This window comes from Oncorhynchus mykiss, chromosome 27 (assembly GCF_013265735.2).
Source record: "Oncorhynchus mykiss isolate Arlee chromosome 27, USDA_OmykA_1.1, whole genome shotgun sequence".
NCBI classification, from domain to species: Eukaryota; Metazoa; Chordata; class Actinopteri; order Salmoniformes; family Salmonidae; genus Oncorhynchus; species Oncorhynchus mykiss.
This window is the reverse complement of record NC_048591.1, coordinates 24226963-24245585: the sequence shown is the minus strand read 5'-3', so window position 1 is coordinate 24245585 and position 18623 is coordinate 24226963. Positions and strand designations below refer to the sequence as shown.

At 44.3% G+C, this 18623-nt stretch overlaps 1 protein-coding gene and 1 long non-coding RNA gene across 60 annotated transcripts; both read left to right on the top strand.

Annotated features, from left to right (window-relative positions):
• The first annotated feature begins 1258 nt into the window (after positions 1-1258).
• Positions 1259-18478, top strand: LOC110507833 (SH3 domain-binding glutamic acid-rich-like protein). 50 transcript variants are annotated; one of them, XM_021588131.2, is made up of 13 exons: positions 1259-1441; positions 1971-2156; positions 2290-2370; positions 7756-7932; positions 9229-9417; positions 11293-11319; positions 11416-11442; positions 12379-12405; positions 13183-13206; positions 13551-13577; positions 14468-14497; positions 16474-16537; positions 17455-18478. In XM_021588131.2, exons 1-12 carry the CDS (start codon positions 1397-1399, stop codon positions 16492-16494), a joined length of 861 nt encoding a protein of 286 aa, XP_021443806.1. In that variant the 5' UTR covers positions 1259-1396; the 3' UTR covers positions 16495-16537; positions 17455-18478. The 50 variants fall into 50 exon arrangements, with proteins under 50 accessions (XP_021443806.1, XP_021443808.1, XP_021443807.1 ...); XM_021588133.2 differs by having other exon boundaries at positions 11290-11319; positions 14468-14488; XM_021588132.2 differs by having other exon boundaries at positions 11290-11319; positions 16477-16537.
• LOC118944777 lies at positions 9424-11283 on the top strand. 10 transcript variants are annotated; one of them, XR_005040089.1, is made up of 4 exons: positions 9424-10020; positions 10078-10336; positions 10427-10669; positions 10740-11283. It is a non-coding gene; the product is annotated as an uncharacterized LOC118944777 (long non-coding RNA). The 10 variants fall into 10 exon arrangements; XR_005040088.1 differs by having other exon boundaries at positions 10427-10883; positions 11094-11283; XR_005040083.1 differs by having other exon boundaries at positions 10427-10883; positions 10917-11283.
• Positions 18479-18623: the final 145 nt, after the last annotated feature.

Genomic DNA, 18623 nt, shown 5'->3' with positions numbered 1-18623 from the left:
AGTAGTGTCAGCCTCCTCCTTGTAGTCTGACTGGGTGGATGACCCCTGAGAGTCTTCCCTGCTGCCGGTCCTACTGCTGCATCCCTTGCTTGACCTGGAGGAGGTTAACTGGCCTGAGGAGCAGCTTGAGTCTGCATCGCCTGCACCCACTTCATAGTTAGCATTGTCCTGCTGCACTATGCCTCTGCTGTGGTGTCTCAGCCTCAGAGACATGTGTCCCCAAAGATAAGTCCGCACCAGTTTCTGTAATATAGTAGACAGATATCCAATGAGCTGGAGTAGATAATTTAGCCACACTGTATGTGAAATTATAAGAACCAAAACAATCTATACTTTCAACTATAGCCTACTTACATTCATTAATAGTTTAATACATTTAGCTAATCTAACGTTATCTAGCTAGGTCTAGAAGACAGAGAGAGTGACAGACATTCCTTGCCTTGATAAAAATGTTTCCTGACTTCAACTATTCTACAAAGCTAACAACCAAGCCTAATAATTCCCCATGCCAATGCTATCCTAACATGACATTATTTTTTAAAATCGAAATGTCCCCCCCCCCCACTAACTTGCATTCAAATAAATGATTATGTATCTTCATGAGCAAGAGAGTCATTGACAGATTATGTTGTTGGCTGGCTGTCTCTGAAATTGTATTTTTAGGTTGCCGTAGAAACAAGCGTTCTCATTGAATAGGACGAGGGGACATGTAGTTTTCTGGCTACTGAGCGCTTAATATATTCGAATTATATGGGCAAATCATAGGCAAGGAATGTTAATACATTCCTTAATCATGGGATATTTCTTAGAACTGAATGCTTTTGGGAGAATTAGAGACCACACCATCCTAATTTGTATATAAACTAATTGTTTTTTAGTAAAACAATTACATTAGACTTCGTTTGCAATTGTTTTTTTAATAAACTTTCAGTATATACTACAACAACAAAAATATACATTTGCCTATAATAAGTTAAACAAATAAAGATGTGCCCTGTAGATTTACAACAACAACAAAACTGTTAGGCCTATAGATAATCATGGTCCAACAATATGCATTCATTTCATTTAACTCTTGGTATTATTTTCACTAGTTGCTCTGTTGGTCAGTGGCTATTTCTGTCCATATATGCACTTTGCATGTGGCTGCAAACTAACTTTGTGGTCCCCATGCCGACAGACAGCTCAAGTTGCCAATCACTCGGTCAGCGCTGCACGCATAAAACCTGGCCCACCAATCCTGAAGTGATGGAGGGTTTGGGGACAAAAATAGCCTCAGTGGTGTGGCTTGTGTTCGCAGAGTAATGTCCTGGGTACGCTATACTATTAGGGGAGGCAGCCTGTATCTTTAATAACCTACGTTAGTACCTCATTCTACAGAACACGTCGTAACAAAATGGTTATAAAAGTATTTCTAGCTTCTTCATCAGGATCGACAGCGGTAAGCATTTACCCGAGTCTTTGTTATTAAATGCTAAATTAACTTTGTTTCCCATGACTATTGTTCAGCTCTTAGTACATGCATTTATGTATCTGGCAAACAAATTCAAATCGGTTTAGGTTATTATAGGCCTAGACAATTTAGCGGTTTGTCAACTTTTAGTACCGTTATTTGGTCTAACTTCTCAGTTAAGGAGCTCTAGGACAACTCGAGTTTCCTTATATATCTCGACCGTCGCTGAGATCACATTCCAAACCTGCAATAGCAATCTGTTGAAAATGAATCACCATGCATTCACTTGCAGAACCTTCTGGAATATATTTGGATTACTTCAAACCTAATCTACAATATCAAATAATATATATGATATGTGAACTGATTCTTTGTCCAGAAAATATAAAACAAAAAGTAAAAATGTTTCCTTAATGTATTAGTGTCTTCTACTCTGCTCTCCCCAACCTAATGATAGAAAAAAGCAGAAGCCTATCTATACTGTGTTGTCTGTCTGTACACCTGTGTGATGGTCCAGATCAAAAAGAAGCAACAGGATGTGCTTGGGTTCCTGGAGGCCCTGAAAGTGGACTACGCTCCATTGGACATTGCCTGCAATGAGGACAACCGCATGTGGATGAGGGAAAATGTCCCTGTGGAGAAAAAGCCCACCAACGGGATCCCCCTACCCCCTCAGATCTTCAATGAAGAGAGCTACTGTGGGGTGAGCATAACAAGATCATGTAGAAGGTGTGGTAACTAATAGGCCAGGTAAAGCTGGGGAGAAAATGTCCATTAAAATGCTGAGAGAACGATTAGAGACTAAACTGAAATGTCTCATTTGTCTTTTACCACAGGACTACGAGACATTCTTTGACGCTAAAGAAGACAATGCAGTGTTTGCCTTCCTGGGTCTGCCACCTCCTCCAGGATCCAAGGTTGGAATTCAACTTTCACTTACTTTTCTAAAATGAAAATTATGTTTATATAGCTTTTGAGTTTAATATTACAACAACACAACCTGTTTTCCACTCAAGGGATTTTAAAATGCAAATAAACTCAGGCTGTTTTTGTCATGTACTGTCATGTTGTGTCTTGTTTCTGTCCTTTCTCTTCACCCTGTCTCCCTCTGCTGGTCGTGTTTGGTTACCTTTTCTCCCCCTCTTTACCCCAGCTGTGCCTTGTCTCCTCCTAACTACCTCGTCACCCCTTTTCCCACCTGTTCCCTTTTTCCCTCTGATTAGGTCCCTATATCTCTCTCTGTTTCTGCTCCTGTCTTTGTCGGATTCTTGTTTGTGTGTCTCATGCCTGAACCAGACTATCATCGTGTTTGCTGCAACCTTGTCCTGTCCTGTCGGAATCTACCTGTCCATCTGAGCCCACGTGTGTTCATCATTAAAGAAACTCTGTTTGTTAATTCGCTTTTGGGTCCTCATTCACGCACCTGACAGAAGAATCCGACCAAGAATGGACCCAGCGACTTCGGATCCTCTCCACTCAGCCGTCGAGATCCAGGGAGCGATGCTAGGCAGACACGAGCAGGAATTGTCTGCTGCTCGACATGCCGTTGAGACCCTGGCCACCCAAGTCTCCAACCTCACAGAACAGGTTCACCATCTCCGCCTCGATCCACCGGCCACTTCCAGGGCTTTCGAATCTCCGGAGCCCAGAATCAATAACCCGCCGTGTTACTCTGGGGAGCCCACTGAATGCCGCTCGTTCCTCACCCAGTGTGATATTGTGTTTTCTCTCCAGCCCAACACTTACGCCAGGAGCACTGCTCGTGTCGCCTACGTCATATCTCTCCTTACTGGACGGGCTCGTGAGTGGGGCACGGCAATCTGGGAGGCAAGGGCTGAGTGTACTAACCAGTATCAGGACTTTAAGGAGGAGATGATACGGGTTTTTGATCGATCTGTTTTTGGGGAGGAGGCTTCCAGGGCCCTGTCTTCCCTATGTCAAGGTAATCGATCCATAACAGACTACTCTATTGAGTTTCGCACTCTTGCTGCCTCCAGTGGCTGGAACGAGCCGGCTTTGCTTGCTCGTTTTCTGGAGGGTCTCCGCGCAGAGGTAAAGGATGAGATTCTCTCCCGGGAGGTTCCTTCCAGCGTGGATTCCTTGATTGAACTCGCTATTCGCATTGAGCGACGGGTTGATCTTCGTCACCGAGCTCGTGGAAAGGAGCTCGCGTTCTCCGTTGCCCCCCTCTCCGCATCACTACCATCTTCCTCTGCCGGCTCGGGAGCTGAGCCTATGCAGCTGGGAGGTATCCGCATCTCGACTAAGGAGAGGGAACGGAGAATCACCAACCGCCTCTGTCTCTATTGCGGTTCTGCTGGTCATTTTGTCACTTCATGTCCAGTAAAAGCCAGAGCTCATCAGTAAGCGGAGGGCTACTGGTGAGCGCTACTACTCCTGTCTCTCCTTCAAGATCCTGCACTACCTTGTCGGTCCATCTACGCTGGACCGGTTCGTCAGCTTCCTGCAGTGCCTTAATAGACTCTGGGGCGGAGGGCTGTTTTATGGACGAGACCTGGGCTCGGGAACATGACATTCCTCTCAGACAGTTAAGGGAGCCCACGGCCTTGTTCGCCCTGGATGGTAGTCCTCTCCCCAGGATTCAGCGTGAGACGCTACCTTTAACCCTCACTGTTTCTGGTAATCATAGCGAAACCATTTCTTTTTTAATTTTTCGTTCACCTTTTACACCTGTTGTTTTGGGCCATCCCTGGCTAGTTTGTCATAATCCTTCCATTAATTGGTCTAGTAATTCTATCCTCTCCTGGAACGTTTCTTGTCATGTGAAATGTTTAATGTCTGCTATCCCTCCTGTTTCCTCTGTCTCTTCTTCACAGGAGGAGCCTGGTGATTTGACAGGGGTGCCGGAGGAATATCACGATCTGCGCACGGTGTTCAGTCGGTCCAGGGCCACCTCTCTTCCTCCACACCGGTCGTATGATTGTAGTATTGATCTCCTTCCGGGAACCACTCCCCCCCGGGGTAGACTATACTCTCTGTCGGCTCCCGAACGTAAGGCTCTCGAAGATTATTTGTCTGTAGCTCTTGACGCCGGTACCATAGTCCCCTCCTCCTCTCCCGCCGGAGCGGGGTTTTTTTTTGTCAAGAAGAAGGACGGGTCTCTGCGCCCCTGCATAGATTATCGAGGGCTGAATGACATAACAGTGAAGAATCGTTATCCGCTTCCTCTTATGTCTTCAGCCTTCGAGATCCTGCAGGGAGCCAGGTTTTTCACTAAGTTGGACCTTCGTAACGCTTACCATTTCGTGCGCATCAGGGAGGGGGACGAGTGGAAGACGGCGTTTAACACTCCGTTAGGGCACTTTGAATACCGGGTTCTTCCTTTCGGCCTCGCTAACGCTCCAGCTGTCTTTCAGGCATTAGTCAATGATGTCCTGAGAGACATGCTGAACATCTTTGTTTTCGTTTACCTTGACGATATCCTGATTTTTTCACCGTCACTCCAGATTCATGTTCAGCACGTTCGACGTGTCCTCCAGCGCCTTTTAGAGAATTGTCTTTTTGTGAAGGCTGAGAAGTGCACTTTTCATGCCTCCTCCGTCACATTTCTCGGTTCTGTTATTTCCGCTGAAGGCATTAAGATGGATCCCGCTAAGGTCCAAGCTGTCATTGATTGGCCCGTCCCTAAGTCACGCGTCGAGCTGCAGCGCTTTCTCGGCTTCGCGAACTTCTATCGTCGTTTCATCCGTAATTTCGGTCAGGTGGCAGCTCCTCTCACAGCCCTTACTTCTGTCAAGACGTGCTTTAAGTGGTCCGTTTCCGCCCAGGGAGCTTTTGATCTCCTCAAGAATCGTTTTACATCCGCTCCTATCCTTGTTACACCTGACGTCTCTAGACAGTTCGTTGTCGAGGTTGACGCGTCAGAGGTGGGCGTGGGAGCCATTCTTTCTCAGCGCTCCCTCTCTGACGACAAGGTCCACCCATGCGCGTATTTTTCTCATCGCCTGTCGCCGTCGGAACGTAACTATGATGTGGGAAACCGCGAACTGCTCGCCATCCGGTTAGCCCTAGGCGAATGGCGACAGTGGTTGGAGGGGGCGACCGTTCCTTTTGTCGTTTGGACTGACCATAGGAACCTTGAGTACATCCGTTCTGCCAAACGACTTAATGCGCGTCAGGCGCGTTGGGCGCTGTTTTTGGCTCGTTTCGAGTTCGTGATTTCTTATCGTCCGGGCTCTAAGAACACCAAGCCTGATGCTTTATCTCGTCTCTTCAGTTCTTCAGTAGCCTCCACTGACCCCGAGGGGATTCTCCCTGAGGGGCGTGTTGTCGGGTTGACTGTCTGGGGAATTGAGAGGCAGGTAAAGCAAGCGCTCACTCACACTCCGTCGCCGCGCGCTTGTCCTAGGAACCTTCTTTTCGTTCCCGTTCCTACTCGTCTGGCCGTTCTTCAGTGGGCTCACTCTGCCAAGTTAGCCGGCCACCCTGGCGTTCGGGGTACGCTTGCTTCCATTCGCCAGCGTTTTTGGTGGCCCACCCGGGAGCATGACACGCGTCGTTTCGTGGCTGCTTGTTCGGTCTGCGCGCAGACTAAGTCCGGTAACTCCCCTCCTGCCGGCCGTCTCAGGCCGCTTCCCATTCCCTCTCGACCGTGGTCTCACATCGCCTTAGATTTTGTCACCGGACTGCCTTCGTCAGCGGGGAAGACTGTTATTCTTACGGTTGTCGATAGGTTCTCTAAGGCGGCTCATTTCATTCCCCTTGCTAAGCTTCCTTCTGCTAAAGAGACGGCACAAATCATCATCGAGAATGTTTTCAGAATTCATGGCCTTCCGTCAGACGTCGTTTCGGACAGAGGTCCGCAATTCACGTCTCAATTTTGGAGGGAGTTTTGCCGTTTGATTGGGGCTTCCGTCAGTCTCTCTTCCGGCTTTCACCCCCAGTCTAACGGTCAAGCAGAACGGGCCAATCAGACTATTGGTCGCATCTTACGCAGTCTTTCTTTTTGCAACCCTGCGTCTTGGTCAGAACAGCTCCCCTGGGCAGAATACGCCCACAACTCGCTTCCTTCGTCTGCGACCGGGCTATCTCCTTTTCAGAGTAGCCTCGGGTACCAGCCTCCGCTGTTCTCATCTCAGTTCGCCGAGTCCAGCGTCCCCTCCGCTCAGGCTTTTGTCCAACGTTGCGAGCGCACCTGGAAGAGGGTCAGGTCTGCACTTTGCCGTTATAGGACGCAGACTGTGAGGGCTGCTAATAAGCGTAGAACTAAGAGTCCTAGATATTGTCGCGGTCAGAGAGTTTGGCTCTCCACTCAGAACCTTCCCCTTAAGACGGCTTCTCGCAAGTTGACCCCGCGGTTCATTGGTCCGTTCCGTATTTCTCGGGTCATTAATCCTGTCGCAGTTCGACTTCTTCTTCCGCGATACCTTCGTCGCGTCCACCCGGTCTTCCATGTCTCCTGTATCAAGCCCGTTCTTCGCGCCCCCGCTCGTCTTCCTCCCCCCCCCCCCATCCTTGTCGAGGGCGCACCCATCTACAGGGTCCGTAGGATTTTGGACATGCGTCCTCGGGGCCGTGGTCATCAGTACCTAGTAGATTGGGAGGGGTACGGTCCTGAGGAGAGGAGTTGGGTTCCCTCTCGGGACGTGCTGGACCGTGCGCTGATCGAGGATTTCCTCCGTTGCCGCCAGGTTTCCTCCTCGAGTGCGCCAGGAGGCGCTCGGTGAGTGGGGGGGTACTGTCATGTACTGTCATGTTGTGTCTTGTTTCTGTCCTTTCTCTTCACCCTGTCTCCCTCTGCTGGTCGTGTTTGGTTACCTTTTCTCCCCCTCTTTCCCCCAGCTGTGCCTTGTCTCCTCCTAACTACCTCGTCACCCCTTTTCCCACCTGTTCCCTTTTTCCCTCTGATTAGGTCCCTATATCTCTCTCTGTTTCTGCTCCTGTCTTTGTCGGATTCTTGTTTGTGTGTCTCATGCCTGAACCAGACTATCATCGTGTTTGCTGCAACCTTGTCCTGTCCTGTCGGAATCTACCTGTCCATCTGAGCCCACGTGTGTTCATCATTAAAGAAACTCTGTTTGTTAATTCGCTTTTGGGTCCTCATTCACGCACCTGACAGTTTTAATGTTTATTTAGCTGACATTCTCAGTCATGTATTGTCCTAGTTTGTTTTTGCTCAGACATGGCTGCTTACACTCCATACTGTATATCATATTCATTTGGAGGGCAAGCAGGAGTTAGTGAGGTTAATTGTGTGAGAGGGATACGATGTGACATGTATGCTACGCTAGTTGAGGATGATGCAACTGTGTTAAACAACCTGACAATTTTCCTTGGTGCAGGAAGCGAAAGAGGCTGAAAAGGCATTTATCCTTGAGAATGGGCCTGTTGAAAATGGGACTGTTGAGATTGAGACCGTTGAGAGTGAGACCGTTGAGAACGGAACTGATGATGCTGAGGATGAAGAGAACCTTGAAGCTGAGGAGGTTGAGGAGGAGAACCTTGATGATGACTCACTAGTAATGCCTTTCTTTTATCCCCTCAGTCCCTGTCTCACCTTCACCATTTTTCCCCCGGTTTCCTCCCATCCAGCATAACCTTAACCATTTCTCCCCCGGTTTCCTCCCATCCAGCATAACCTTAACCATCCCCCCCCCCAGTTTCCTCCCATCCAGCATAACCTTAACCATTTCTCCCCCACTTTCCTCCCATCCAGCATAACCTTAACCATTTCCCCCCCAGTTTCCTCCCATCCAGCATAACTTTAACCATTTCTCCAGTTAACTCCTGTTGGTTTCATTTTCCATGGACGATTACCAAGTAACCAGTAATGTTGCTAATCCTCTCATTGCATGGATGAGTGTCAATTTAGAGTTGGTTTAAGCACAGTGTAACCATGCCTCATTAATTAACGTGTACATTTCTCACTTTAATAGTGTTTCATTGTGTTTATATTTCATCTGTAGTTTTTGCAAAGCACATCAAGTGTTTATAATAATTATATGATATTATATATATGATTTCTATTCAATAGATAGCAGATGATTGGGAATCAGGTCATTCTTTTTCAAATTAATAATTAGTATAATAGGATTGTTCTTACAGAAGAGCATGCTGATGCTGTTGTAAAAAATGATGATATGAACATTTATATGGAGATTTATTTAAAAAGAAGTACATTAGGCAAACTTAAACTTCTCAACTCACTTTGGGATGCTGGTGCATGAGCATCACAGAAAAAGGAATTGTTAATTTTTTTTCAAGGAGGGGGCCAGGGACAGCAGATAAATATTGCCCAGCGGAACCTGTGATTTTCCTCTAATAAATCCCACTGGCTTTTAGATGGTGCGGTTTCCAGAAGAGTGCAAATTGAGCCCTCTGCTTTCGCTGTTCTCCAGAGTACCAGGCCAGTTTATTTTCCATTTAAGTTGCGATGTTGAGGTAATGACAGTTATTTTATTGATACTGTTGACTGTACTGATTTATCTGGCTTCCGGCAGTGTGATAATATGCAGTCTTCCTTGCTACACAATACATCATTGCAAATCTCTAATTTCTCTCCACAGCACAATATACTGATATTCATCATCTTGCAGCCATATGTAATTCCCCTTAATTTATTCATGCATTTTTCTTTACTCAGAGGAGCTGCTGATGCTGATGCCTTACTCTGTGATGTCTTTGAACATGTGACTCCAGCAGTAGGCCTGCTCCCCTCTTGGTGTTTGATGTGTGCCCATGACAGCTGCTGTGTCATTCCTATTCTAACACATAGTTTTTTCCCCCTTGATGGCACATTGTTGTTTTCACTCTAGAAAAGAGAGGTTCCGATGGAGGAGTTCAATGGAGATGAACACACAGAGGAGGTGGAAGCAGAGGTGGGAGGAGAAACAGGAGAGGAGGCAGCAGAAGAGGCCACAGAAGAAGACACCGCCGCAGAAGAGAAGGTGGCAAAGGAGGAGGAGGAGGCGGTCGAAGACACAGAGGAAGCCACAGAAGACACTGTAATTGGCTCCCAGAATCCTGTGCTGTGGCATCTACTCTCCTCCATCTCTTTAATATTGTATTTTCCTCTACCTCAGGGTTTTGTTTCCCTCGAGCTCCTGTTGTCCTCTTCTCCTTCTCAACTCTGGACCATACTAACCCACTGTTATATTGACTGTCCCATAACTGTTTCAATTGACTGTTCTGTAGCTGTTTCTGTTGACTGTTCTATTCCTTCGATCTGTTGGATGTTTAACCACTCTTCTGTTCTGGAGCAGTTAACTGTAATCTCTTTGTTGGCTGTTTTGTATTTTTGTTTTAATTGACTCCATTTGCAGCCTTGTGTCGTCATTGTTCTTGATTTTCCTTGATATGTACTATGTTCTTTGTTCCACATCAATGTCTAGGTGTGTATGTATAGTATGTCAAAAATCTAATTTTATTGGTCACATACACATGGTTAGCAGATGTTAATACGAGTGTAGCGAAATACTTGTGCTTCTAGTTCCGAACATGCAGTAATACACATACATACATGTGTCTCCATGTCTAGGTGTGTATGTGTAGTATGTGTCTCCATATCTAGGTGTGTATGTGTAGTTCTACGGTCCATCCATGTCTAGGTGTGTATGTGTAGTATGTGTCTCCATGCCTAGGTGTGTATGTGTCTTCATGTCTAGGTGTGTATGTGTAGTTCTACTGTCCATCCATGTCTAGGTGTGTATGTGTAGTTCTACTGTCTATCCATGTCTAGGTGTGTATGTGTAGTTCTACTGTCCATCCATGTCTAGGTGTGTATGTGTAGTTCTACTGTCCATCCATGTCTAGGTGTGTATGTGTAGTTCTACTGTCCATCCATGTCTAGGTGTGTATGTGTAGTTCTACTGTCCATCCATGTCTAGGTGTGTATGTGTAGTTCTACTGTCCATCCATGTCTAGGTGTGTATGTGTCTCCATGCCTAGGTGTGTATGTGTAGTATGTGTCTCCATGCTTAGGTGTGTATGTGTAGTATGTGTCTCCATGTCTAGGTGTGTATGTGTAGTTCTACTGTCCATCCATGTCTAGGTGTGTATGTGTAGTATGTGTCTCCATGCCTAGGTGTGTATGTGTAGTATGTGTCTCCATGTCTAGGTGTGTATGTGTAGTTCTACTGTCCATCCATGCCTAGGTGTGTATGTGTAGTATGTGTCTCCATGTCTAGGTGTGTATGTGTAGTTCTACTGTCCATCCATGTCTAGGTGTATATGTGTAGTATGTGTCTCCATGCCTAGGTGTGTATGTGTAGTATGTGTCTCCATGTCTAGGTGTGTATGTGTAGTTCTACTGTCCATCCATGCCTAGGTGTGTATGTGTAGTATGTGTCTCCATGTCTAGGTGTGTATGTGTAGTTCTACTGTCCATCCATGTCTAGGTGTGTATGTGTAGTTCTACTGTCCATCCATGTCTGGGTGTGTATGTGTAGTTCTACTGTCCATCCATGTCTAGGTGTGTATGTGTAGTATGTGTCTCCATGTCTAGGTGTGTATGTGTAGTTCTACTGTCCATCCATGTCTAGGTGTGTATGTGTAGTTCTACTGTCCATCCATGTCTCGGTGTTTATGTGTAGTATGTGTCTCCATGTCTAGGTGTGTATGTGTAGTATGTGTCTCCATGTCTAGGTGTGTATGTGTAGTTCCACTGTCCATCCATGTCTAGGTGTGTAAGTGTTGGTGGGGGTCCTCTGGAAATCCACACATGTTCTTCAATGTGCCTGATCTGTGAAATCTGTTCAAGTTGCACAACCTCCCATTTGAGGAGAGGCTCTCTGTTTCCCATATGCCTCCTTGAGGTCATGCTCTCATTGTAAAGATACTAATACACAATCTTTTCTATTTTTTCCTCTTTCTGTCAGAAGGCCCCCGTGAAGCAGGAAGAAGCCCAGGTAAAGTGTTTTTACATTTCTGAAAAGTATTGAAATCAAATACAAATTTGGGAGTGATGTTTCAGTCTCACTATTTTTCTCTCTTATCCGAAACAGGAAGAAGTAGAGGATGAGGAGGCTAAGGTAACAGGCGACACTGTGTCCACCGGAGTAATGCCTGATATGAAGGGCATTGTCATTAATAACAACATCCACTGCTCTCTGTATTGTGCCATCTGCCCCACTAAAAAACGCTCTTAGCCTGGATCCAATAGACCTGACACATGGTCCCATACTACAGTACATTGCGCCTTTATTTAACTCTAATATTCTGGAATAAAGTAAATTATTATTTTGTATATATTTTAGTCATTCAACTATTCTCAACAAAGCATTTCCATGTAGGTCTAAAAGGGAAATAAGCATGTTAGGTCTACGTTTTCCTGGCCATAGTCACTGATTATAAATCAGTACTATGAAGTTTCTTTGCCCAGGCCCAGGCCCAGCAATGTCCGCTAGCCATTGTAACAAAACATGATTACGTCATACATGCTTAATAACATGCCATCTGTATACACTTGCAACAGCAGCTTAATTCATGAATACATGTTTTTATTGTGAAGCTGTATTGAGAATGGTAAATGTTATATGAAGGCAAAAGCCTGACTGATCAGAAAAGGTCAAATATCACATTCTTTTAATGTCTCATACCTCTGTTGTGTTCTGTTGGGTTCAGAAGCGAATGCTGGTATTGAATAAAATGTGCTGTGGCACAAACAAACAGACGCAGAGTAAACCAAGACATGTGTTCGTGTTACCCAGGGCACTGTTGTTCTCTACAGAGTGAACCACTATAAACTCGTTATTGATAAGATAGAAAGTTATATGCTATTGAATAAGTTCAACTGAATATATCCTTCAGTATTTATGTGCAACGTGTCAATAGATATCAAAGCACTTGTGATGTTATTGGATTGTAGTAATAATCAATTTGTTAAAATCTCTATTTCCTAGTTACCAGTAACCTGGTGAAAGCTAGCGAGTTGATCCAAAGCTAATCACTGCTATTCGTTGTTTTAGGGAGAAGACGATCAGCCGGTTTCTGAGGTAGATCTACTTTGAATGTTCTATAGCTGTAGTGTTCAGTCCTTAAATCGTATCCATTATATACTGTAGTCTCAATTTCTGTGCTAAGGGCCTTGGGTGTTCAGTTTTAATGTAGTTTGTTGGCATCCTTGTGATTGTGATCTATGTCCGACATCCAGACAACTAACCTCACATTCTTCTTTGTTGTAGCTTTTCTTGTGTAATGTTGAATGCTTGAAACCCCTCTTCCTTCGAAGTCCCATGACTTACAACTCCAGATCCAATTTAGTTGTTTTTGACCCCTTCCCATTTTCCACAGGTCTGCTGTGGAAGGATTGCTGTATGTTCGGATGCATTTCATCTTAATCCTTGACACAATTTTAGAACACTACTGATTTGTTCTATGACATGCCACCTTAGAGACATAATCATTAGATACTCTAGTCAATAACATTCATATTTGTCATTTGATAAGATATTTTGATGATTTTATTTAGAAATATGTCATGCTCGTTTAGCTGCTACTCTGTTTAGTGTCTACATTGAAAGATATCTTGTATAAGTAGTTAAAACAGATACAGTAACAAGGATTGTACATCTAAATAAATCCAATAAAGTCAGATAAAGATAATTAAGTTTATCTAAATATTTTAGGGCTCCAGCTTGGTTCATGTTGAATCATGCATGTAAAACTATTTGCAAGAGGGTCTCTTCCTCCAGCATCTCCTTGTACCTCCTCCACACATTGACCCCTCCCCCCCTTTGCCCTTTTCCCCGTCTCTTGGTTTGGTTTTCCAGGGAGAAGAGGATTTGGGGTCGGAGGTAACTGGGTGTCTGCGGCTGTGAATTTCTCCGGTTGTTCCCTTAGTCACCAGCTGTGTGGGTTTGTCTGGCAGAGATCAGAAGGCTTTGTGTGATCTATCTGCCGTTTGCCCCTCATCCGTAGCCTGTGTTCACTCCCTCCGAACCTCTGTCTGTCTCCCCTCTCTTTTAGCCTTCTTCTTCCTAATTTCTTCCCTAGTCCTGTAGCTGCTTCCTTCCTGCCAGCCTGAACTATACATGTAGATTCCATAAAAAAATAACGGACTTCTCCAATAGCGCATGCCTCTGGTTTCACCTCTGACCTCTCCATTCACACCACTGACACTTAATCTCGTCCTTTCTAGGAGGAAGAAGAGCTGCGACAGCTTGAGGTAGATTGATATGTGTTTTTAAACTACATTTGTCCCCCCTCTACCTCTCCATCATTCTATCAATGCTGCTTTTCTTGCGTCCACACCTTGCAGTTTATTCAACATTCCTTCAATTTCCTCCTCCACTACTTTTTATGTAGATTAAACAAACCTATCTCACCGACGTATGGCATCTGAACAGACTGTAGCCCTTACTGTATTTCTTTAGCCCTCTCACTCATGCCAGATAATGATATCTCAATTGTTGGATGAGCAACATGGTAACTCTGGTAGCCATCAGAACACAGACCATAATATAGAAACCCAACATTGTCATTCATAGTGATTTTAGAATAGTCTTCACTTTCTCTCTCTCTCCCTTTCTGTCTCTCTCCCTCCCTCTCTGTCTGTTTCTCCCTCTCTCTCTCTTTCTCCCTCTCTCTGTCTCTCTCACACACACACTGCTTTTTGCTCTCTCTCCTTCTGCTCTGTTCTTTCTCCCCTTTCTTGCTCTCCTCCACCTCCTATACCTTCATTGCAGGAGCAAGAAGAGTCAGTCAGTGAGGTTGAGATAGTTTCCTCTGGTTGTAATTTGTGGCATCTTCTGTGGATCTTAGATTGGAAACACCCTTTCTCTGTCTCTATCTCTCTATTTGTCTCTGCTTCTGCATGGGTGGTGGTCTCTGTGGTACAGATAACTGATGGTGTGCAGCATGACAGACACAACATCGCAAACACAGTCATTCGGTACACTTATGGTAATAATAATAATAGTGGGAACATTAAGTAGCACATGGTTTTCCTCCCTCTTGTAGTCTCCTTAGTGACATGCCGTTTCACTTATCTCAAATATAGGCCATTGTATCTCTTGCCTTTGAAATGCTCAAAACCCCTGATATCCCCATCCTTAGGAAGAAGAAGAGGCCCCAGAGGTAACAGAGGTATATTCTGGCTGTGCTCCCAGCCCATTGCATGGTGTGGCCCCTAACGTGGAGTAAATGGATCCTATGCATGACGCTACTCCTTCATATGTGGATTTAGTGTGGGTTTATGAAGAGCCTCTCTACTTTCTTATTCCCCAAGGCTGCCAGCATCACTCCTGTGCTATGCTGTCTTTAATCTTTGGAAATGATTGGATTTTCTCTTGACTCTGGTTCTGGTTTTGATGCAGTTCGACTGGGATGAGGTCATTGCCCATTGGTTTACGTGGAGGCTTGAGTATTCTGTAGCATTGTGCCAGTGGATGTTTCATAACAGGTGACATGCATCGTTTGGTGTCAAGATCTGCCCGTGCGCACATGATCACAAGTCTGACACATAGACATGCTTGTGAATTGGATCTTACGGTGTTGCATAGGGATCCCTAGTGACTTGACCAGAACTTGATGACAACTGTGATGTTTAAAAAGCCATTGGCATGGCTTCTCTTTCGGAGGAGAGTCTTGAGACTGAGTGTGGACAGGACAAGCACAGCAGAAGATGAATGGACTGTTTGTTATTGTGCAATGCTCCCCCACAACAAGATCTTGGCAGTGTCTGATATGTTGCACCAAACTACACTGCTTTAAATCATTTGTTATTGTGGACATTATTTGTCAAATCTTGAATACACAGCAAGCACTATATCCACAAGCAAGTTGTCCGTTATGTAGTCATTAAAAACAGTGAATTACTTGGTCACAGGACTAAATAATTGCACTGTATCACCTTTTTAAAATGTCACCCATAGTGTAAAGGCTATTTACGTTTGTAGAAATGTAGCTAATTGCATTAGAGCAACAACATGCTCAACCCAACACATGCACCTTGGAGTGAATGTGGTCGGATGATTTGTGAAGTATGCAGTGCCTTGCTTAAAGGCCCACACTACTCTTACTCCTTCACTGGCAGTTAAGGGAATGGTGCCTTATCCCTGTGGACAACTTGTTCCCTTGCCCTAAGTAATGGATATATTCCTAATGTCTTCCCATCCTCATCTCTCCTACCTGTTTTCTTGATGCCTCCCGTGGAATGTAATATGGTTTTACTCCCTTTTAACCCAACTATACACAATAACTTTTCCTTTTCCCCTCTGCTGGACCCCCCCCCCCCCCCCCCCCCCCTTATGCAAAGGAGAAAGAAGAAAAAGTTATCGCCAGTGTTCACCTTGGTGCAAAGACTCTTGTTCCACTTTGAGAAGCCTTCTACTGAATATTCTACTGAATCTGTGTTATGGTTATTGATGATGATGACAAAGACTCTTGTTCCACTTTGAGAAGCCTTCTACTGAGTATTCTACTGAATCTGTGTTATGGTTATTGATGATGATGACAAAGACTCTTGTTCCACTTTGAGAAGCCTTCTACTGAATATTCTACTGAATCTGTGTAATGGTTATTGATGATGATGACAAAGACTCTTGTTCCACTTTGAGAAGCCTTCTACTGAGTATTCTACTGAATCTGTGTAATGGTTATTGATGATGATGACAAAGACTCTTGTTCCACTTTGAGAAGCCTTCTACTGAATATTCTACTGAATCTGTGTTATGGTTATTGATGATGATGACAAAGACTCTTGTTCCACTTTGAGAAGCCTTCTACTGAGTATTCTACTGAATCTGTGTAATGGTTATTGATGATGATGACTGCCTTATCTGAATGAAATCAGTTTTTCCACTTCTCACTAATCTTTCTAAACTGTAATCAAGCACAGCTGAGTGATATCACTTAATTTAAGATGGGCGCTTTGGAGTTAAACTACATTTTGGCTCTTATATTGATAGTACTGAGTGGGATATCTTTGTTCTCCTCTCTTCTTTTTTATTTTAATTGAACCTTTATTTAACTAGGAAAGTCAGTTAAGAACAAATTCTTATTTACAATGACTTGCTTTACCTTGTCATCAACGTTGCCATTACTCACTTTTCTTTTCTCAGCAGGAAGAAGAGGACGAGTAGTAACAGCCAGGAAAGGTTTAGGATGTGATTTACTACTGCCCAGGTAAAATACACTTATTTATTGCTTAATTGGAATTCTCTTCTCTGCCACTGGGTGGCAGTATTAGAGCATGTAGTTTGTAGTCAGTGAACTGATGGCTGCATCTCATAAACATGTTTTCTTGTTACTGAATGTCTTTCTAGAGTAATTTAAATAGAAAACTATTCAGTACATGTATTACTCTGTGCCTTTTTGACCCTTTTAGCAAATGTCTTGTCATACTGGAATTATTATACTATTGAATTGTTTAGTGCCCTACATGTACCTAGGTTATAATCTGTATGATATCATACAGATTATATATATCAATTATAGAAAACCACATAAACCAACCAGTGTAAAGTGAGGATATAATCCCTGTATGTAATGTACACTGTTGCTGTTCTGTATTGGTAGCTGTGTGTTTTCATAAGTGTTCTGTCAGAGAAGCTAGAGAGAACAGAGCATTGGTCTATTTAACAGGGACTGTCACCAGTCTCTACACAAAAAGCTTTAGCAAGCACAGAATGCCTGAAGGATCCAAGGAACATCCATATAAAACTATATCTCATGAATTCTCTTTTTTTCTTTTCCTGCGGCAGTGATGATGATAATAATAATCGTAATCTTCAAAGCCGCACTCATCGCCACTCTCCAGTAGTGTAGGAAAAGACTCTGCTCTCTTCAGGAGATATTTGGGTTGATGAGAGGGAACAGCCTGAGACTTTGATCGGATGGCGTAGCCCACCACACCCCCTCCCTGAAAAAAAAAAAAAACCTGTCACGCCCAGTTAGAGAAAGCAGTTAAGTGAGCTACTGAAGAGCCTCGGGAGGGACTGGCATTCAGGGAGGCATGGGCAGTTTGGGCACCATGGTGACTGGAAGCTTAGGACCCACAGCCACTAACAGCGGCGCATTGGTGACCTTTTTTTGTCTTCCAGCCTCGAGAGACCCCCTGTTCCGATCCTTCCTGACCCCTCAGATCGTCCCACACCCATCCCACTACCCACGATGCTCACTGTGAATGCACATGTTCCCCTGCTGGACCCTGCTGGCTGAAACCTGCCAATCACACACTGTCTGTACGGCCCACCCATACTCCAGAGATAACCCCCTGTTTTACCAGATGTTTATATTGCGTAGGGGACTAGGACTAGAGAAGATGTGTTGCTGTACTTCATTTGTATAACGTTGTTAGTTTATGGTAGCTTCCATCCAGTGTGTAGCACAATCACATAGTGTTATTAGTTTGGTTTTTTTCAGCAGCTTTTCTAATTGTACATACACAGTCATGTGTTAAGTGTTTTAAAGATTTCAAACATACTTCTCATGTTTCAAATTGAAAATGGTAGTTTTATACCACAGTTTGTATAGAATGATGAGCATGTCACCACCAACAACTTAGCAGTCAATGACGGACAGCTATAACCCTGTGAGAATCCGAGTGAAGATCACTCTGAATGGACTTATAATCTCAGACTGAAACAGATCTATCAATGCAGTGCCTCTCACTCGATGCCAGCAAATATATTAGATCTATATGTGTGAATGCAACCCAGTGACTCTATGTCTCAATCCAACATGAGAAAGACCCTTGTGTAGTGTTTACACTAGCTTTCATAAGCTAGTGTACAAAGTCAGATTCCATAAATTGCTTTTGGTCTTACTTTAAGGTTAGGGTTAACCATAAGGTTAGCAGTGTGGTTGGGTTGGGTAAAATATAAATTGTAGAAATGGGCGGGGTTTAACCATAATTATGACTTTGTGGCTGTGGAAACTAGTGACAACCCTCATGTAGCGTGCTTTATGACTGTGTTTGCAGCTACTGGACACCATTCACTGAACGTTACTATCTGCTGATCTACTGTGCACTTTGTTGAATGTAAAATTATGTGGATGACTAAGAGATCCCCCTAGATGTAAGAGAAGTGAAATGCCAATAAAGTTGAATGGTGTGAACAGCTCCCCATGGCCTATTATGTTCTATTTTCAATTCATTGGGTTTTATTTATAGATCAGTGTACAATGTTAGGGCTGGGCAGTGCAAGGTCAAGTCAACAGGATGTAGCTCAGTGTAAAGCCTATCTCTGGGGACTCCAGAAAGAGCTAG